This window comes from Melanotaenia boesemani, chromosome 10 (genome assembly GCF_017639745.1).
Source record: "Melanotaenia boesemani isolate fMelBoe1 chromosome 10, fMelBoe1.pri, whole genome shotgun sequence".
Lineage (NCBI taxonomy): Eukaryota > Metazoa > Chordata > Actinopteri > Atheriniformes > Melanotaeniidae > Melanotaenia > Melanotaenia boesemani.
In genome coordinates this window covers 4,288,689-4,311,468 of record NC_055691.1, presented here as the reverse complement: position 1 = coordinate 4,311,468, position 22,780 = coordinate 4,288,689, and the positions used below count along the sequence as shown (strand labels likewise).

The 22,780-nt window shown below is 38.4% G+C and overlaps 1 protein-coding gene across 2 annotated transcripts in view; it reads left to right on the top strand.

The window, feature by feature from the left end:
* The window catches only part of cadps2 (Ca++-dependent secretion activator 2), a 224,303-nt gene that overhangs the window by 20,027 nt on the left and 181,496 nt on the right, over positions 1-22,780 (top strand). For both annotated transcript variants that reach the window (XM_041996780.1, XM_041996779.1), the window contains exon 2: positions 17,484-17,597. In XM_041996780.1, coding sequence (XP_041852714.1) covers positions 17,484-17,597 — 114 coding nt within the window. The remainder of the gene's footprint in view (positions 1-17,483; positions 17,598-22,780) is intronic.

Below are 22,780 nucleotides of genomic sequence, written 5' to 3'. Positions count from 1 at the left end.
TGGCCTCTATGGACGTTCAGCCCGCAAGACTCCGTTCCTCAAAAAAAGGCATGTTGAAGCTCGTTTACAGTTTGCTAAACAGCATCTGGATAAGCCTGTGGAATACTGGGAGAATGTTGTCTGGTCAGATGAGACCAAAATTGAACTTTTTGGCTGTCATACTACACACCATGTTTGGAGGAGAAATGGCACTGCACATCACCCAAATAACACTATACCAACAGTGAAGTTTGGTGGTGGAAACATCATGGCGTGGGGTTGTTTCTCATCTCGGGGTACTGGCAGACCTCATATAATTGAAGGAGCAATGAATGGAAACATCTATCGGCACATTCTTGAGATGAACCTGCTGCCATCCACCAGGATGATGAAGATGAGACGTGGCTGGACCTTTCAACAGGACAATGATCCGAAGCACACGGCAAAGTTGACTCTCGAATGGTTTAAAAAAAAGAAAATCAATGTGTTAGAATGGCCCAGTCAATCACCTGACCTAAATCCGATTGAACATTTGTGGAAAGAACTAAAGATAGGGGTTCACCAGAGGGCACCAAAGAATATTCAAGATTTGAAGACAATCTGTGCGGAGGAATGGGCAAAAATCACACCTGAGCAGTGTGGGCGATTAGTTCATACATACAAGAAGCGTCTGGAAGCAGTCATTGCAAACAAAGGCTTCTCCACAAAGTATTAAACGAGTCTCAGATAGTGTGTTCAATACTTTTTTCCTGTGTTATTGCACTTAATTCCACATAATCACTATTTATGGATTTGAATCTTGTGATTTCTTTTCATGCGTGGATTATTTGAGTTAATACCAGTGTCTGGAAGAAATGTCACATGAATGGCATCTTTGGAAATAAATATAATGAGAAAAAAGTTGACGTGTCCAATACTTATTTCCCCCATTGTATTAACTTATCATTTTGTTTTGAGCCCAGTTTCTCTTGGGTGAAGAATCCTTCTGAAAACAAGATTTGGTTAAAGTTTCGTCTGACTGGAAGAAATCCTGAAGAAGTGTTGGTGACTTGTGAATGTGCACATCCGGTTACAGCAGTTCACATACAAAGAAAAACTTTTGACAAACTAGCAACGTTTTTAAGCGTAATATCACCTTAAATCCAGCTGTACATGTTCAGTCTCAATCGGACTATAAAAACGAGCAGCATGACAAACTAGCGATAATTACAACAAGATGTCTGTGCTCATTACCTTCAGGCGTGCATTGCAGAGTATGTTCTCACTTCTTTACTGTATATTTTCCTGTATACTACTGTGTAAATACAGATGTGGGAATTATGGTAAATTAGTCTTTTGTGATTTAGTAAGGTGATGTTTACACTGTCCACTTGCTAATGACTTCTCTTTATATACAACGTATGAAGTGTGTAGTGGTGGGTAACACAAACTTTGGTTGCTTGTGAGACTAATTCTCCCATCTGAGCATCTGTAGAAGCAAAATATTGACATTGTTTGGACACTGCAGATAAGACTGAAAACACGCCATGGGCCGTCACAGAAGCCAGTAACTCAAAGAAGAGATAGTTATGATAAAAACTGCTGCTTAAAATGGGTTAGGGTTGATAATAGATTATCTATTTAATTGGGAAGTAACCTTGAGTATAAAAGGCGTTCACAAATAACTAATAATGTTACTTTCTCTGTTCCCTCGGGCTCAAACTTTGTGACCACCAAATGCAATCCAGATTTAATAAAATAAAATATAAATGAACTAGAAGCTAATACACTGAGTGGACAATATAATGTATGAAAACTAACCATATAAAATATAACGTTATAATAGTGGGAGCTTACTGCCATGAACACAAAACAACAACAAATACAGCACTGTGCAACTCTGCAGAGTGCTTTATTTAAACTGCAATTTCAAGTGGTTTGGATATTAATAATAAGATATTCACATTATGACGAAACTCCAGACTTGTGTGTTTTCTTGCTCCTCAAATATTACAGCTTCTGCTCTTCCCCTGATGTTTGTCTTTGCTTGTTTTGAAGCACTCTTGACAAACCAAGCAGGGAAACCATGCCTTGAGAAACCCCCTCATGATGGAAACCCACACATCTAATCCCTTTACATCTGTTGATTACACAAACAGAATAAACAGCATCTCCCCTGCCTTTCGACTATAAGCGCCCGCCTCTGCTGATGTGGAGCTTTTTCATTTTTTTTAGCTGGCTGTTGTTGCAATTTTTGGCCACACTTTTGCTTCAGGCCACTTCCATCCTCCTCTGCCATGTCTCCTTCCCTGTCAAATTTCCTGAGACGAAGCTCTTCTCAGAGGGTTATGTAACATCTCCTCCTCCTCTTCCGCTCTGAGGAGTGAAGGAAAGTCTCAGCAGGGTTGTCGAAAATCAGGGAGCTCCATGAAAAGTATCAGACAGCTAGTCAGCAGGACCCTGGGGCCAAAGAAGACCCTCAGTTGGCTCAGAGTACAGTACACAATAATTCCATCAGTTTAACATTGTAAAACTAAAACTGCAAACCCTGCACTGTCTCTGCAGTGTAGAAGTTTGTTTTTATTTTGTATGATTGTATAACGAATAACTGGAATAAAACAGTATTAAAGCCTGAAATATTTATTTATTTTGAATCTTTTAGAAGCATGTTCATAACAACAGCCTTACTTCCAAAAAACATGGGATGCCGTGATGCTATGTAGATAAAAACAGAATAAAATGATTAGCAAATCTTATCAACCCCTATTTTATTTCCAATAGAACATAAAAAAATCTGATGTTGAAACTGGGACATTTTACTGTTTCATGGAAGATATTAGCTCAGTTTGTGTCTGATGGCAGCAGCACATCTGTAAAAAGTTGGAACGGGGGCAACAAAAGGCTGGAAAAGGAATTGGTACAAATCTGAAACAACTAGAGGAGCATTGGACAGCTAATTTAGGTTAATTGGCAACAGGTCAGTTAAATGACTGGGTATATAAGGAGCGTTGCAGAGAGGTAGAGCCTTTCAGATGTAAAGATGGACAGAGGTTTGCCAATCTGAGACTAAAAATTGTGGAACAGTTTCAGAAAAATGGTCTTCAATGTAAAATTGCAAAGACTTTGAAGAGCCCCCATCTGCGGTTTATAATTTGAAAAAATTCAAACAGGAACACTTCAAGAAGTCGGTTCACCGTTCACCCTGAAATCCACAACTGCAGGTTAAAGCTCTATCATGCAAAGAAGAAGTTATATGAAAACAGGATCCAGAAACACTGCTGTCCTCTCTGGACCAGAGTTCATTTAAATGGTCTGAGGCTAAGTGGAAAACTGTTGTGTGGTCAGATCTGTGAAGGCTCCAATAATGCAGAAAAGTACATGCAGGTTTCAGTGCAACATCTGCTCCCATCCAGACGTCTTTCATGGAAGACTTTGCAGATTTCAGCAAGACAATGTTAAACCACATACTGCATCCATCACAACAGCATGGCTTTCCCTTTGTTTTTCTTGAGTAGGGCTTAGCCATGCCCACACAAAGACGAGTTAAGTTGTTTTTTGCTTTAGTATTTATCATTTGGGTGTTTCATTCACATGGAACCAGTGTTTTGGGAGCCCTAAGTTTGCATCATTTTATAAATGAGAAGTGTCTGAGAAATGCCACAGTGTAGATGATTTGTCCTTATTTTTTGGGGGGGAAAAGTGAGGATATATGTTGACATTTACCTTGACTTTGGTTTTAATCAAAGAAAAAGTGTCAGACAAAAATGGTGAGAAACTAGCTAATGAAAGCATAAAACCATGCATGGCTTCAAGACGTGGTGGGAAAGTGGGTGGTCCATAGCATTATGGCTGTTGCGTGAAAGGCTTTCTCAGGAAAACTAGGTTAGGAACCACTGGTCTGGAGGACACTGCCAGAGCTTTTCTGCTATGAAAATTGCAGCAGCTGTAGCTCAGGAGGTAGATGTGGAGGATTGCTGGTTTGATCCAACATCCCGATGACACCACTGTAGTACATACTACAGGCTGTGGGGGGGCGCTAAAGAGTAAAGAGTCCTGAAACACTTTTGCGTTTTGCTGCGATCCGGCGTCGTGGACGGCCCCTTAGTCTGTATGTTGAGCTATCCTTGGACAAGGTACTACACCCCTACTGAATGAGGTTCATGCATGCTTGTCTTTCTGTCTCACTTTGCAAAAAAGCTTTGTCCTAAATGAACGAGTCTTATGAATCTCTTTAATGTAACAGCATGAAATGAAAAACACTGAAGAATTTTCATGTGGTCTCTGAGGTATGAAAAAACAAAACATGATGTAAATCTCAGCAGCCCCAAACCAGGAAATGTCAGGAAGGAAACAGGGAGGGCAGGAGGGAGTTTTTTTCCTTTCTGTCTGTAGGAACTAAAGCAGACCTGATGATTTGTTTTCAGATGAGATTTAGGGCTCTTCCCTGAACTCAATATGTCATATACTTGGTTTCTATTTTTGATTAAACGTATTTCTTGTATTTATCAATTTACAGAACAATATAAGTATTAAGAAGGTTCCTATCTGATTGAATTGAATTTCCCTTTGGGATTAATAAAGTATTTTTCATTCATTTCATTCATTCATTCATTCATTTCATTCATTCATTCATCTGAACCTCCTTGTTGATTTCCATCGGTTCCATCTTTATACATGTTCAGTAAATGGACATTCAGTCTTCATGGTAGTACATTTTATGGTCGAAGCACCTTTTGTTGTCCTACATGACCTCTAGTCCACACACAGCAGTCAAATTCTTATTTGAATTTTTAAAACACAGATTTCCCTCTAGCTCATTTATTGACTGGTGTTTGCAGGTTGGCTTTGTCCTGTAACTGAGGAAACATGCTGCCAATGTCATGGGTTAATTATTGGGTCAAATAAATAATCGGTTTTATGAACAATATCTATATTTTTGAGTGATGCTTTGGTCAGTCAAACTACACTCTGGACGAAGTGAATGCTGTGGCTTGTTTTATCCACGTCATACTCTAAATGTGGCCGTGTCTGCCTTTTGACTGGTCAGCAAGTTCCAAATTGCTTATAGTACTGAAATAATTAAATCAATATTGAAAAGATTAATTAATAGGAGGTGTTCAATATGGCAAAAAAACCCAAAACATTATTGCAATATTAGTTTAGATAATAATCGATTTCTGTCTGATTACGGTATAGAATTTCATGCTATTTCTAAAATATCTTAATGATAGCAAGGAGCACTGTGTCTTTGTGATGAAATATGAAACTGTAGTTTTAATCTTTTCTTTAACTTTTTTTTCCCCCCGTTGATGAGATGCTTTCTATTTGAAACTTGCGAAACAAGAGCTAGTTCATGGAGTTGTATCAGCCCACATTTTCATGCTCTCTGTGTAGTCCCTTTAGAGTTGGTGTTCAAACAACGACAAGATCATCATTTTTACTGAATCCAAACTATGTCCATATCACTGCTTCTTGGAGAGAATATTTCCTCTCCAAACAAATGGATGAAGGCATCCATGTAAGATTTTTTTTTTTTTTTTTGTCATATAAAAATACGACCAAAGTGTCATAGTTAAGGATGGCTCACCAGCTTGTAAAGCAGCCATAAAACGTTGGCATTTAGCATGACCTCCCTTTGCTTTCTCCCATCTGAGTTGAGTAAATGCTAGTCACTATGGGGTGCCTGTTTTATTGGTTACTACTACATAAGAGATGCTCTGATATTTAAAACCATTTTGTGTCGTAAATCAAATTTAAAATAAACCCACCAAACTACTTTTTTTATATTTAGTCTTAGCAAATGTAAAAATACAGGACATTGTACAAAAAGGTACATGTTTGGGTAGGAAATAGGACATTAGGTGAATATATGCAAATTTGCATTGGGTAGAGTAGATAGGAAGAAGAAAGAGAAGATACATGCATAAACACGCACGCACGCACACAAACATACATCTGGTCCACACAATACTTTCTATTGCCGTAATTAAGCCATAAGTGCCAAAAATAACCCAGATTAGGCCTGAACGTGTCTGCTCTCTGGGAAACAACCAGCTACACTGAGAATTTAGAGACACCAGTTAACCTAAGATGTGGGAGAAAACCCGGAATACCCAGAGGGAAGCCACGCATACACGGGGAGAACATGAAAATGCCCGTTTGAACTACAAATCCACACGTGACTGTGTGGACCAAGGTTATTATAGTTAATGAAAACTAGCAAAAAAACAAAAACTAAAATTAAAAAACATTCTCGTTAACTGAAATAAAAATAAAAACGAGTTTTTAAAAAAACGAAAACTAACAAACTGTATTGTGTGTTTACAAAACGAACTAAAATTAAAGCAAAAATGTCCGTTTTCGTTTTTTGTAAATTTATTTCATACATAAGACCTCGGGGTTGATATGAAATCTATTTACTGTCAACAGCTTATCAACAGCGTGTCAACAGCGTGTCAACAGCGTGTCCGCGTGCCGGTTAGCGTGATGCTACGGAGAAAGTTAGGAGAAAGCGAGGAGAGACCTGTTTGGGATTTCTTTCATTATGACCATGTCAAAGATAAAATGCCTTGTAGAAGAAGGTGGTTCAATATGTGGAAGGAAAAACCACGAAGCTGAAAGTCCATTTGAAAAGCTGCACATGAAGGTTAACCAGGAGTCCCTGGACCAGGTAGCCTTTCTGTCCCCCTCCACGGAAAGATAAGCTTCAGCCAGGCCGAGCAGCATGGGGAGGGAACGTGAGTCACAGACACACTGTCAGTTACACACACACAAAGTCTCGCACACGCACACACATACTCAAACAGACCTACACACACAGTCACACAAAATCTTGAAAAGCTGAATTTGAGAGGCTTATATTAGTTTTTGTTTACAGTGTTGGACAGCAGGTTATGTATGTTTAGCATACATACATGCAGTTTATTTGTACAGCACATTTCATGTACAGGACAATTCAAAGTGTTTTACATAAAACAAAGGCATTACAGATATTAAGAAATAGTAAAAGGCAGCAGCACATAGCAAGAATCACAATAAAATAATAAATTACATTAAAATTATTAAAAGCAAGATAAGTTAAAAAGTTACCGTGCAGATTTCATGCATAGGCGCATGAGAAAAGAAATGTTTTTAACCTGGATTTAAAAATGTCTACATTTGGGGAAAGTTTAATTTCCACTGACAGTTTGTTCCATTTGTTTGCAGCATAACAGCTAAATGCTGCTTCTCCATGTTTAGTCTGGACTCTGGTCTGGACTAGTTGACCAGAGTCTTTGGATCTAAGAGCTCTGCTAGGTTTATATTCTCTGAACTTATAACAGATGTATTCTGGGCCTAAACTGTTCTGAGATTTGTAAACAATCAGAAGGGTTTTAAAATCTATTCTGTGACTGACTGGAAGCCAGTGTAAAGATTTCAAAACAGGTGTGATGTGTTCAGATCTCTTAGTCCTGGTTAAAACTCTAGCAGCAGCATTTTGGATGAGCTGCAGATGTTTAATGCTCTTTTTAGGAAGTCCTGTTAAAAGATCATTACAGTAATCCAGCCTACTGGAGATGAATGCATGGATGATTTTCTCCTGGTCTTTCTGGGAGACTAAACTTTTAATTCTGAAAAGAAAAGAAAAGCACATCAGCATCCAGCTGATAGATCAGTATCTTAACCAGCTGTTGGTTCTGTGTTCTACCAGACACGTTCACTTTCAGTGTGTAAAATATTCACTGCTTTATCATGTCCAGTATAACATGTGAGGTCCTGTACTGTTAAACAGATGCAGTGATTTGTACTAAAGCTGCTGCACCTCTAGTTCAATTCTTTATGTAGTTAATTGTGAATTGTTTCGTCTGAATGAATTAAAGCTCTGGTCTAGAGTTTGTTGGGTTTTTCAGGTTGTTCATGATCAGTCAGATTTATCTCCTTTAGACTCCTGGCTGCCAAGGTCTGTGAAATGGATTCATGTTATGTTGATGTGTGTCTTTAGTGTGTTGGTTATGTTGATTTTTACCTAGCACACGATCTCAGAAGCAGCATTGCACACATTTTTTATTTTTTTTATACTTAAGGCTGTTGTCTCATGGGCTGTTGTCTTTGATTTGTCGTTGGCTGTTCATGTTTCCTCCTGATACAGTTTTTAAAAAGTGTATCTTAGGTTTTTATTATAAAGTGGTTATTCTGATTATTTTGAATTTTGCACCTGGCAAATACTCTAATTTTGAAAAAACAAACAAAAAACTAAAATAACATTAAAACTAATATAAACTAAACTAAAACTAAGCATTTTTAAAAAACGAAAACTAATAAAAACTAGAAAATTTGCTCTAAAAACTAATTAAAACTAACTGAATTTGAAAATAAAAAGTCAAAACGAAATAAAAACTAAAACTAATAAAAAATCCAAAACTATTGTAACCTGGGTGTGGACGTAGTGTTGTTGTTGCTAGAGTTTCTACACTAAATCCATAATGTTCTGCAGAAACTTGTTTTTTTTGTGTGGGAATACACTCAAATCATCCTGACTGGAAAAAAAAAAAACAAGCTCTCTTGTGCTTAGCATTGGTTTCTCTCATTTTCTCTACACCTACTCCAACCACTCGACTGGATAAAATAAATAACAGAACAGTGGGAACGTACTAAACACCAGACTCATGATGCATAACAGAGCTTTAGGATTTCTGTGAGAGGAAAGACAAAGAAAAAGTCATGACATATGTTTTCCCATGTTTATTTTAGTGTGTTTGTTTCTTTGGGTTTATAATGTTTAGCCTTTAGGTAGCAGCTAAATATTTAATACTGTGTTCAGTTTGCTACCTATTTTCTGACTATATCCAGCTAGCTTCTCTATTTCAGATGTTTGTTTTCTTCTTTATAGTTTGTGCAAACTTCTCAATGCATCAATGTTTCAGGACTGAAACATAAAATTAAATGTACACCTCTGTGACTGTCTAAACTAAACTATTGTTGGCTTTTTTAAAAGTTGACTTTATAACAGAAAACTTATCTGAGATTGTTTAAATGCTGTGTACTTTGAAAGGGGTCATTCTGGGTTCACTCCATACTGATTCCTTAAAGGAAAAAACAGCTGGCATCATCTGTTGTCTTGCAGGCTGGCCATATTTATGGACTCCCTAATGAATAAATGGATATTGACAAGTTGAGTGTGTTGCACTGTGTGGGGACTGGATCAGCCTGCACTTTTGCACATTGCTTCTGGTGAATAATGAAGTCCCGAGGTGTATCCACACTGATTGTTTGTCGAGACGTTGCCCTGTGAGGGCTCAGAAGACATCTCATTTCTGCTGCACTGCCTCCGTACACTTGCAATGAGGTGCAAATTTAGATTTCTGAAAGAGGAAAGATCTCTAAAGTCCAGCTCTATCAGGACATCTTACTAAGATGTAGATTTGTTCTGTGTAAAATATCCCATACATGAGATTTGGCTTGTTTGTCTTCATTATTTTGGTGTTGACTATGGGAGATGGTGGTTTTCTGTTGCTGTTATTTACTTTAGAAAAAAAGATGCCTCCCACATTTCTGCTTTCTTTCCACCAACACTCTCTTGGCAGCTTTTTGAACGTCTATTGGAAGTTTGTCATTGAAAAAATGCTGAATTTGCTCTTATAGGTACAGCTACGCCTGCCAGCACGATCAGTTCTTTTTAATCTATTTGTTTAAAATAATTGACCTCTGCTGTCGCAGCATCGCTCTCGCTGGCAAACTAAACCTTGCTGCCAGACTCCTACCCACAAGACGATCCATTCATGGACTGCTGGTTAAACCATGAATTTAACCTTACATCACTTGAAGTGAACGTGCTCCTATAAACACTAGAAGAAGAGATCAGTTCTAGCGGTTGTGGTGTCACTGATGTCGGTAATGACCCAAATCCTCAGGATCCTCAGGCAGCACAGGGCCGGTAAGGCTACTAAGGAACCCAAAGACAAGTTTTAGGCTAACTGGCTAAAAATATTTCCGTGGCTTGAACATAACATATGTGACATAAACTGCTCAATTTAATGTATGGTGTTATGCCTTTTAGCATCAACTCTGTCGCCACTCACTCTCACACAACAGCTGATTCAGAGGCGCACTCGTAGTGTGATGAAGAAATGAACGGACTTCTAAAACCCACATACCAAGCCCACCTGGTGACATGTTAGTTAAGCACATATATGTGGGCAGTTGTAATTTAATTTTATTCTATTTTACTATTGAGATCAATTATAGAATTGTAACTGAGCTTACTGCAGGGATCTCCAACTCCGGTCCTTGTCCTGCAGGTTTTAAATGTCTCCTACTACAACACACATCTGCACAAGCCTGTTAATGACCCAGTGATTTGACTCAGGTGTGTTGCATCAGGGCAGAATCCAAAACCTGCAGGATAGTAGCTCACGTGGACCGGAGTTGGAGATCCCTGGCTTACTGGGTTGTTGATGCATTCCTGAGTTAATTTTCTTTTAAATTATCAGATAAATTCAGTATAAAATGAATTGGCTAATGCAATTGTTCTAATCTGATTAACCTTTTAATTTTCTTTTATTTTATAACTATTTTACTAGACAGTTTTTGTTAGGTTATCATCTGCTATGGTACAGGGCTGCAACGATTATTCGACGTTGTCGACAACGTTGACAATCTTGGCTTTTTCTCACGTCCCACCCACGCGATGTCTGGTACCTTTAAAAACGGTGCGACCGTGGGCGGCCGCCAGAAGTTCAGTATTAGCATGATTCCGTTGTATCTAAGAATATCTAAAATAACTAACTGATGTGAGGTTGAAGGGATAGTTTTAATGAACAGCTGATTCAAGTTCTGAAAAAGCAGGAAAATATATACATCACATGTGACATTTAAAAACACAGGACGTGCACAACCACGGTCTAACACAGAGTATCAAGTTAAATATAAAATAGCCAGGTAAATTTTTCATTGCACATCAGACACCCCCCATTCCCGCCCCTGCCCCGTCCCGGACGAAGGTTCTCGTGGAGTATGGGACCAGCTTGATTTCATACTCTTATTATGGTCCGTAAATGTGTGCAAATATAAACTTTATGTTCATATGGATCCATTTATAAAATATAATTTACATTTGTAACTTCTGAACAAAAAATCATAATTGTGAAGACATGGTGGTTTTTATTTTATTTTTGTGCCCTACAATCACAGCGTCAGTCAAACATTAGTTTGTTTTTTTGTCTAAGATTCTTCAGCAGTATGTTTTTCTAGAGGTGCATAAAAAGCTGCTGAAGGATTAGCTGTGGATAGTCAGATGAAATGCCTCAGCTGGTCATCTGAATCTGCATCACTTTTTATTTTTATTTATTTATTTTTTTCACATTTCATTTTTAAATAAGATTTGCAAACCAATGAAACATGCAAACCGTGAACGTCACGGCTGACCGTTAAGGCGTTATGACAGCAGAGAGAAGATAAAGGGGAATTAGAAGACTGAAGCCTTCACTGTTGTTATGGATGGAAAGTGTCTCCAAGGGGTCTCCCTCACAGCGTCTCTGTTCTAAGCTGATAAAGATGGGACTATGCTCTCTCCTGCATGCACACACATTACATGCAGCACCTACACGAAATGTCTGACTCAAGTATATATGCCCAAGCCTGCCTTTTTTTTTCTTTGCAGTGTTTGTTGTCAAGATCAAAGCAGCGGTGCAATATTTATTTTCTAGAAATATCTTTTGGTTAGGATGTTGAGTTTTTATGCTGTGTGTCTGGTGATATTACCTCCTCTAGGAATTATGATGTTCAGGACTGTTTAACCGTTTCAAAAGAAACGGTCCATCAATGAGATCAGTCCAAGCCGAAGAGTCTGAAACATTTCCTGAAAAATTTCCAAACCATGATCACAACCTTCGTCTTGTGTAATGGGATTAAACAAATTTATGATTCTAAAATTTTTTTAATTGCTAAGATTAGTCATCTTTACTGGCCTTCACAGGAGATCTGGATTTGCAAGACAAACATTTCCACCTACGGGTGCAGATCGAGGCGGGTTGGGATGCATTTCTTTTGCGTTTCCACACACAAAAACTGAGAAGGGTACCCTAATAACCTTCAGTCAGTTTTGATGCAGTGCTGTCCCAGGTAGGGAGGAGAATACAATATTCAAACATTTCAGTCCACTAAGTGCGGTGTGAAAGCAAACTCAGGCTGGAAGACTGTTCTAACCCAAGTTGAACACGGTCTCCAGTTGTACCAAACCTAATGGACTATTAGGCCTGAAAAATTAATTAAGGTGGTCAGATGGTCACTGTCACAAATGAGGTGTAAGTTCATAATGTACAGGCATTTGACATGTTATTTATTTATTTGTTATTATTATTTATTTATTATTATTATTATCATTGTTATTTTTTTATTTTTATATTCACACAGTGAAGTAATGTCACTGGTTAGAAATTAGAGGACAGATGTCTACTTAAGACAACTGTGTGTGGACTGATGTGCATTGCTCACTGTTAGTTTTCTGAAACATACATGGTTGTTTGACCATAAACATATATAAATATGTTTGTGAGGAATTTAATGAAACCATCTTCTCTGAAGGTATGTGAACTGTTTTTTGGGTTTTTGTAGGTTTGACGTTTTTAAAACTGGCACATATGCTTCTGAGGTGGTTCAAATCCGATCAAGTTAGTATAACAGCTCTTCCCTCAAAGCTCTAACCTAATAAAAGACTTCATCTTCTCTTACACAGCAATGATCAATTGATTCAAATGGCCTCAGCCGACAAGTTGTGGCAGGGCTCCGCTTCTATTTTTAACCATCCACTGGTGAAGCCATGGTCGTCATCTCTTTTTTCCAGGGCTTTCAATCTCATCCTCTGCAGTTCAGTGTCCCCCTTCCCACTCCCTCCTCTTCAACTTATTTATTTTTTTGCTTCCTCTATGCATCCTCTACCCTCTGAGCTTGCTGCCTGCTGTGACGTGGTGGAGAACTTGTTCTGCCTCATTGACTTAACTGCTAGCTGTTATTAGAAGAGGAAAATGCTAGTGAGGGATCCCTACATTCATTCAGAAGTGCTGTTTTCTTCCTAGTTTGAGCTGCTGTGCATGTTTTTGCCACTTAACTATATGTATCTCAGTGAGCCAGCCCATTGGCACTTTTATTTAATCTGAAAAGGGAAAAAGCTCCTAAACATTTAAAACCTGATTCAACCCCTGACCCCCGAACAAACATTACCTGCAAGCACTTAAAAAAAAAGGAAGCCACTGCAGACCATAATACCTTAATCTGCAGCTTTGTCTTTTATCTTGTTGAATTTTTATTCTTTTAATGTGGACTGACTTCTTAATCTACTGGAGATATTGAAATAAGAAGTTATTCAATCTATTATTTAGTGAAAATCTTTACTATTACTATGAAGCAGTTGCTGCTGCTAATTATGTAATTTTGCAAATAAATGTAATTAGTTATAATGCTCCAGACCTGTTGTATGTTGATCATTGTGAGCAAGCCACTCTGTTAAAATAAAATCTGCCCATAAAAACATAAAGTACTTCAAAAGCTTCAAGAATAAGAGAAATATTTACTAAATTATTACCATCCTGTGGTGTTTTGAGCATGAACAGTCTTCATCAGACAAACAAATCAAACAAAACATCCAGAGACGTCCACCTGAAATCCACCGAATCGGTCCGAATAGGTCACATGACAATCCAATGATTAAAAATGCTAAAAACTAAAAATTTCACCAGATTTTCACAGCAGTACATTAAATAAAATTAAAGTGTAACAGTATCTAAACCCACATCTTCTATCAGATACAGATCTGATTAGAGGCAATAACAACTTAAGTAACACATCAGGTGTGAGCCGTCATTTACACATTTTAAGTACTAAAACATGTCTCTCTGCATCCAGCCTGTCATCACGGAGTGTTCTTTCATTTATGGAAGCCAAGATCCACAAGTTAGACAGCAACAATATCAGGAAGCAGCTAAACAAGCAGTGATTGCAGCAAAGCTTCCTTTCTCTGCTTCAGAAGGTCAGATTGTTGGATCTCAGCTAGAAAGTTTTCATGTCAGTCACACGCTAAATGAACGGTGGGGTTCTCATGAAGAAGGAATGTTTAGGTCCACCATCACAGGCAGATTTATTGGCATATAAAATAATAAAGTTAGAACCCCCACCATGTTTAGTGCTGGTAAAACATCTATCCGTCCATCCCTCCAACCCATTTTAGAGTCGGTCTGGATGTTCCTCTGTCTCCAACACATGGGTTGGATGTTTATCTGAATGTTAGCATGGTCCAAGAACCTGCAAGAAAGTCTACAGTTTTTATTTTTTCATAAAACTTAATATCAGTAACAGAAAACAAAAAACATAAGATTTTTTGTGCAGAACAAAAAACATTGGGTAAAGATATAATGTGGGTACCTTAGCAATGGACAAAATATTATTATCATATAGACAGTTTTACAAGCCTTTTATTGACCCTAATCTCTATTTAAATCATCCATGCTTAGTAAGGAAAGTCTGACTGTAGGCGGTCAGCTGATAGTGTGTATAAATGTGTTTGTCTTCTGGGAGGGACTGCTGACTGTGAAATGCACAAACGCACAGATATTTCCTTGCAGCAGATTAGTTTTACCTTCATCTGAGACGGAGACTGAGGCAACATGTAAAGAATACCAGTGACTTTTATGTTTTACCATTATAAAATAAATAAAAACATTATAAAACATTATGTCTCTTGGGAAAGTTTCAACCATTTTAGCATTTTTCTAGTTTTGTTTCCAGACATATCTTACAATAGGCGGATTTTCCCTTCCTGTCTGTCTACACACTTAACGGCTCTAAAAGAAAAACTGGTTGAAAATGTAGAAACAATCATATTTGCATCAGTATTCAGACCCTTCTCTTAGTTCTTATATGTGTCCTTTGTGTGAAGCTACTTGTAAAAAAGCAAAAAAGACTTTCAGAGATATCTAGAAGTTACAGAATGATTTCAAATGATGGTGTGCCTCAAAAAAAGATCAAATAAATCCTGATTTCATTGTAGCAGAGGAACATTTTTATATTGCTTTAAAAGGAACAGATATATATGAGAGAGCGAGAGAGAGAGAGAGAGAGAGAGAGAGATGTGTGTGCGCATATATGTGTGTGTATACATATATAAAATATGTATAGGTATAAAATCCATTTGTAGAAAAACTGATTAAAAAAAATCTACAATATGTAACTAATCACACTGATGAGATTGATGTAAAGATCAAATGTATTTAGTTTTTGAAGATTTTTTGACACTTCAGTGTTGATATTGAGATTTTGTTTGATTATTCATTGTTGATTATTCATTGCTTTCAAGCTGTGAAAGTTCATATGGTTGTGTTTAAACAACAATAACAAATAACGTATTAGAGGTTAACTCTTAACATTTGGATCCACACGTAAAAGTGTGTTTTCTACCCTCTGCTGACTTCAACTAAACAACAAGGCTAATGGTACAGACGTTTGCAGAACTGTCTCTATATCTCATAACAGAAGAAAGGCTTTATGACCTTCAGACAGACGGCTTGGTGTCACAGTGAATGAAAAGCTTATAGCTATTCATCTTTGCCTGCTAAAAGCTCCATGCAGCCTGAGTGTTTGACAGAAGCTGACCTGCTGACTTCAGGTGGGTGCTTCTCAGAAGGAAGGTTTTCGAACAACAGACAAGCCCAGCCACGTTGCTGAGGGGGAAACGATGCCTCCACCTGAATATTTTCTGTAACTCTTTGGGCTGCAGTGCCCCTCTGTAAAAACTTAATGAAATTTATTAATCATCTCCCCGACTACCTGATTTGATGATAATATCTGTTCGAGTTGTTTATATTTTACGAAGAGGATGAACAAGTTGTTAAACCACCAGATGTGACGACCACGTTAAACTAAGTTAAACAACCAATAATGTTGAAGAAACACTGATAAAAACCTGTGGTTTTGTCAGTTTTTCTCATTAGCAATGAAAATTCAAGTCTGTTCAGCAGTGACTAAGACATACAATGCATGATCATCTTGAGTTGATGAAAAAATGTTATTGGCTGTTTACTTTCTACATTACATGACCACTTAAGTCTAATAATTAGTTTATTATTTCCTAAAATCTGTCAAACATTTTCTAGACTTGCCCCAGCTGTGAGCTGATGAAGACAAAAACTGGTTAATTTTTAATGTTGTTGATACAGAAACTCGCTCAAAGCTGCTCAGCCTTCGCTCGCTCGACCTCTGAGTTCTTGATATCCAGTATTTCATTGCAGTTTCATTGTCTTGGTAAAAATATAAACTGAAAATTATGAGAACGGTTATCCTCATATGTTCAATGGCTTACATGCCATGAAAAGCCTGGCCCGGTTTTACACAATAACATAAGTGTAAAATGATTTTAATGTCCTGTTGATATCTCATTACTGCTTCATCCGTAAAGCAACATCTGCACCATCTACTAACTGATCAAAGCAGAAACTGTGTAGTTTGCTGTTTATATGACCTTTGACAGTCTTTAGCTGTGCCATGTTTCTCTCTTTCAGCGGGGTCTTCATTATGTCTAATGACCTGTTTCACATTTTCAACCTGTTAGACTGAGGTTGAATGTTTCTGAGTGTGAGTGGTCCCGACCTGCTGGTTTTTTCATCGCGCCACCCCATCCTCTCCTTTGGTGAAAGGCAGCACATAGCTGTGCCATTCAGACATGGAAAAAGCAAAAGCCCACACAAAAAGCTGTCAGCTGGAGATAAGTTGCTGTTCATTTTGCTGCTGCAAATTGGCTCTTTGACTTCCTGAATGTATTTGTTGCTGGCAGTGTGGCAACAGATGGAAGAATAATAGATTAATTTCCCCTGATGACAGCATCTTTCTCATGCTTCATACATATGCAGCTACTGGTGAGGCTGTTTCTCATGAAACCATGAAATTTTCACACAGCACAAATTACACAAAAATGCCACTACCCAAGACATTTATGGCAATAATTCTTTCTTTCTGTCTCTGGACTGACCCATTACACTGAGAATGACTCAAATGTAAGAAAAGATTTATTTAGCAAAGTTACAGAACTGTGCTGCAGCTTTTTTATTACTATGCATTCATTGTGGCTGACAAAGCTGACTTATTTATAGAAAACCTGTTCATTTAATCTTTACCTTTCACTGCACATATGTTAATATATGTTCATATTTGAGGCTACAGATGGCCATTTGGAGGAATGAAGAAAATGTTCACAAGTTCACATCATATATAAAACATAAGTGAAATTACGTATTATTTTACTTATCATAAACTTGGATTGATGCTTCTCTTGTTGTGTTTGTTAAATTATGTTTCCTAATAGAAGACGCTTGTGTGAAAATGAGACTCTTGGCTTAAATGGGCTTTTCACACGGTCTCACACTGTGCAAACAACCCTTATGTTGTGCTTTTGATCTGTTTCCTTTCCATTATCCTCTGTTATCCCTCTGTCTCATTATAAATGATTTATGCTGTCCTCTGCAACATCTCAGTAATAATTTCTCTCTTATTTTCTCTTTCAGGTGAACAAGCAGCAGCTACAGGCGGTGAAGGAGCGCTTCCAGGCCTTTCTCAATGGCGAAACACAGATTGTGGCTGATGAAGCTTTCTGTAATGCAGTGAGAAGCTACTATGAGGTAAGATAACTCAATATAACTAGAGGCGACTCTTGGGTGTCTGGGGGCCCCAAGCAGAATTTCACAAGGGCTCCTCCAACCAGTGTTCATCACCCTTATATTATGGTATTGTATACTTATAACAATGACGATGAAGATGTTAATAATAGCTTTTAAGGTGCTGCTGTTACAGCAATAAATTCTTCAATTGCATGTTCTTTGAAGGCTTTCACTCTTCTACTGACTTCTACTTCATCGTTTACTATTTTCATTGAATTAAACAGGGTCAATTTGATTTAATCTAGTTCCAATACAGACCTTCTAAATTATCTGCACTACTCACCACTGCCTTAGAATAAGAATAAATAAGAATAAGAAAACCTTTATTAGTCCTTCAGTGGGGAAATTGCTTTGTTGCTACATCACAGGTGCAGTAAGCAGAAGCACACAGGTAATATAAAAAGGAACGCACACATAATAAATAATATGTGCAGTATATGGTCTGACAGGGTACGTACAGTATATAAATATGTACATAAACAAGTATATAACTATATAAAGACAGATTACTTGTGTTCATTGTAAAGTCTGACAGCAGCAGGGAGGAAGTTCCTGTGGAATCTCTGCTTCGCACAGGAAGGATGGATCAATCTGTCCCTGAAGCTGCTCTCCAGAGCAGACAGGGCGTCCTGCAGGGGGTTTGACTCTTGGTCCAGCATAGAGGTCAATTTTGCCAGGACCCTTTTGTCACCTACCTCCCGCACTGAGTCCAGAGAACAGCCCAGGACAGATATGGGCTTGCTGATGAGTTTGTCCAGCTTCTTCCTCTCTCTCTTTCTGATGCTGCTGCTCCAGCAGACCACACCGTGTCACAGAAAGTCCTCAGGAGTGCCTCCTTTACTCCAAAAGACTGCAATTTCCTCAGAAGATAAAGCCTGGTCTGACCCTTCATGTCAGACCTATAGGTCTGAGTTGTGAGTCCAGTCCAATTTATTGTTTAGGTGAACACCCAGGTACTTAAGAGTCCAGGGCTCCAGACTGCTACCTAATGGTCGCATTTTGTGACTAAAATGGAAGAAATTGTGAGGGAATTTTTCATCTACTCATGCAATAGCAACCAATACATGTACCGGTCTTTTTCTTGTTTTAGTTATAACTGAATTTATTTTGTCGCTAACAAACTTCTGCTCCCCTCTTCAGCCCAGTAGTTCACAGCAATGCGCAAATTAGCTGCTGGTGTGCCGACTCAAGCTTCAATACGAGAAAAGGAGACGAACACCAACGAAAAAGACGACAGCCAATGTGTGTGTGAGCGGGACGAACGACGACTGTGATTGGCTTATGTGTGGAAAGAGGCGGGTCTTAGGGGAATTTATTATTCCTCAGTGTTACCAACTTAGTGACTTTGTTGCTATGTTTAGTGAGTTTTCAGACCCTTCTAGCGACTTTAAAAAAAAAAGCGACAAACTACAAATCTAGCGACTTTTTCTGGTATTATTGGAGACTTTCGGAGACTGATGTGAATGAATGAATTTACTTTTCTCAATGAGGAGCGGGTGCTGTGCAGACCCCTCCCCCGTCCACAGGGGAGCTCCCAGGCTGAAAATGAAACGTACAAAGCTGCTGCTGGATCCTACGCTGGCTTACTGTCAGATAGTAATGTCTGTTAATGAGTGTGGACAAAAATGTTTAAAAAGTTAAGTGTTGTGAAATGTAAAAGACTCCTAATTAAAAAACAAAATACACTTAAAAAAACTGAACAAAAAAATAAAGAAAATATTGATAGAATTTCTATTTTATTTATTTATTTATTTGCTGTTCTAAACATTTTAGGTTGTCTTTTTATCAATTTTTGCCTTTCCCAGGACATCCCTCTTTATGGCAGCATTCATTACAACTATTTGTACCAGACTGATTATGCTAATTAGTGACTTCTAGCGACTTTTAGGACAACCAATAGCTACGTTTCTTACTGAGGAGTGGGAACAGTGGCTGGAGAGGAGTATCAGTCCATGAAGCTGTTTATTGCCAGGAACTACATGGACCAGTCATACCATGCTCTATGGGGGATGATGGTGACACAGTTGCCGTTCTGCTTTGACTACAAAGTGAAAATTTGATTTGACAAGTTCTATGTCTACTTGTTTTGTATTAGTGCGGCCAGTAAGATGTTTTTTTTCATGTAATGTCAACTGCTGAACAAAAAAATGTTAATTGTTAACATTGTAATTTCTGAATTTATTGTTCAAGTAGTAATAAAATAAGAGGAAATGTGAATATTTGCTATGCAAGGCAATTTTAGTGTGCGTCCCTAAATTTTATGCTTGCTCTCCTAAAAATTTAAGTTAGAAGCCACTGTGCTCCCCGTTAAAAATGTTAGTCTGGAGCCCTGGAGTACACTCTCTCAATGCTAACAGTGTTCTTAAAACAGAAGTTTGTGTAGTCTTTGATGCAGTTTGTGATGGCATTAATGTCCCCATGGGTCCAAGTGGCAACCTTCGCCGATAAAATGTGAAGCCTATGCGGAAGTGCAAAAAATTGCAGTTCACCCCTCATCCACTAGGGGCTGGCTCCACAACAGAGTCAATCCCCATAGACTCCCATATTAAAAAGACCAACTTCACAGCAGAAATAAACATGTTTAAAGCCTGGTACAAAAATCCATTTTAGGATTAATAGATCAAGTTTACCTTCATGACAACTGTGAGCAGGGTGAATTTTTTTTCTAACGCATTCATTTGGATGTTATTTAATCTAGAAATTGGGGGCGTGTCCTTTTGATTGACAGATATCCAATATCCGCGGCAAGAAGGGAGAGTGCAGCACAGCCGCGGTTTTTAGACGGCTAACAGCACTCCCTAGCTTTAGCCCACCTACTCCGTTAGCTAGTTAGTCACCGTTAGCTCTTGGTCGTTTAGCTCTTAGCTACAGGTAGCTCGGAGTTCGATGGGTGTCATTCATCCACCCCATCTTCACAGTCCCCCTTTCAGCTCAATCTATTGGCCCATTTTTGGTTTTTCTGGGAATGAGAACACGCGTGACACTGCCAAGATGGCGACGGTGGGAAACTCTGGGTGGGTGTATGTTGGCCGAACAGATGATGGACAGGCATAACTGAAGTCCCCGGAGATGAGGCAGAGGGCCTATGGGTGCTGTCTGCAGCCTGCTGGTCGAGATCGAGAGCACAGAGGCTATGTCTGCATTAGCAGATGGGGGCATGTACACTGCTATCACAATAAACATGTGTGAACTCCCGTGGCAGATATGGCCGAGAGGTGGAGGTGGGCCCCTTTAGGGAGTGCTGCAGTAGTCGGCCACTGTCATTGCAAAGTCTCCACATGGTCATTGCTCTGTATTGACTCAAGGTTGGTTGGTCCTTGAAGGCTCCCTTCTGGCTCGCGGCCCCAAGCATTTGCCTGGTTTACCTATTGGCAAGCAGCGCCTCTGTTTATAGCTATATTTTAAAAGACTTTTCACTTTCAGAAACACAAGCATCAGTTTTGGGTCTACAGATCTGAGAGGATCTGGACTCACCTCTCCTTCATTCCTGTTGTTTGTCAGAACTGGTGACACTAAGTCGAGTGAAATTTATTATAGTATTTCACTCATGACAGCTTCAGTGTTCTCCCATGTAAAACCCCACTGCAAAAGAAGTTGGGATGCTGTGTAAAATGTAAATATAATGGAATACAATGATTTCCAAATCTTGTCAATCCATGTTTTATTCCCAGTAGAACATATCACATGTTGAGACTGAGACATTTTACCCCTTTCCTGTTGGTGAAAAAAGTGCACCGCAATTAACCAAAGAAAAAAAAAAATGATGACAAGGTGACACATTTGATCATCTTAACAGGGTTTTGCTGAGTTGTTTGAATTTATGGATTTTGTATTTCAATGGAGTTAAGACAAAATGACAAACTATGTTTTCTCCTTGTGCTCCCATCTCTGTCTGAAGAGGACAGACACGAAAAGAGACTGCAGCAAATTTCCTCACTTTTTATTCAACGGTTACATTCTGTCTCTCTGTTATCTGCCAGTCTCTGCCCTTCCTCTATCTTGCCCCAGTTTAGTTGTGGCTTTTTCTGTCAAAGCTCCTTGTATCTGCTTTGAGATGGAGATTGTATCAACTGTTTGCAGCTTGTCTCCTTAATTTCCATCAAGTGGAAGATGACAGAATCTAATGGGATCTCTTAAACACAGAGCTTATATGGTTGCAGAGACAGGAATGGACCAGATGATCAAAGAAAGACATGTTTTCCTCAGTGTGCATCAGTTTCCTTATGAAAAAAGCACTTATCATATTTGAATCCAACTGTAATCAAAGTCTTTGTGTCATCATCCTGCACACACATAAAAACAATAACTGGAGTTTATTTTTCATGCACTGTTTAAAGCCATGTGATGTATTCTACACTGCAGTTGATTAGCATAAGTTGTAACTTGTTTTATTTAACAAACACATTGTAGCTTTAAATTTACAACCCAACTTATATCATTCTAGAGCTTTAAATGTGTATAAAGAAAAAATAAAATCATTAATGCTTCACATTTGCTTAAAAACTGGCAGTCATGTTAAAAAAATGCTTGCTGTACTGGGTTAAAACTGCTGCTGGTACTACGAAAAAGCAGTTTTTCATCAGTTAAATGACTTTTTAACACAAAACAACTGCTATGATGTCTTCCAGTCCAGGTTTTAGACAGCACCACAGCACTGAGACTGCTCTGACCAAAGTCATTAATGATGTATGTTTGAATACAGACTACGGAGAAATGTCAGTCTTAGTCTTACTGGACCTCAGTGCTGCATATGATACAGTCAACTACAATATTTTACTTAAACAACTGGAGAACTGGGTTGACCTCTCTGGTACTGCACTACACTGGTTTAAATCTTATTTAAAGAACAGGAAGTACTTTGTGCAGAAAATACATGGAATGCAGCGCATATTTTTCTCTAGGCTTAGATTGGTGATATAAATATTCCACAGAATTGTAATCAATGTTACTGTATATTGATAATTATCTAATACACGGCTGTACATTGTTATGTAAAGCCCTGTTGTGAGACATTTGCCTCATAAAAGGTTCATGAGTATGAGCACTGCATTCCAGACAAGGGTGAGTGGTGTGTAGATTGACCTGAATCACCAGCAGAGGAGGTTGAAAGTGACAGGAAGTGGGACATCTGACGGGAAGTGAGA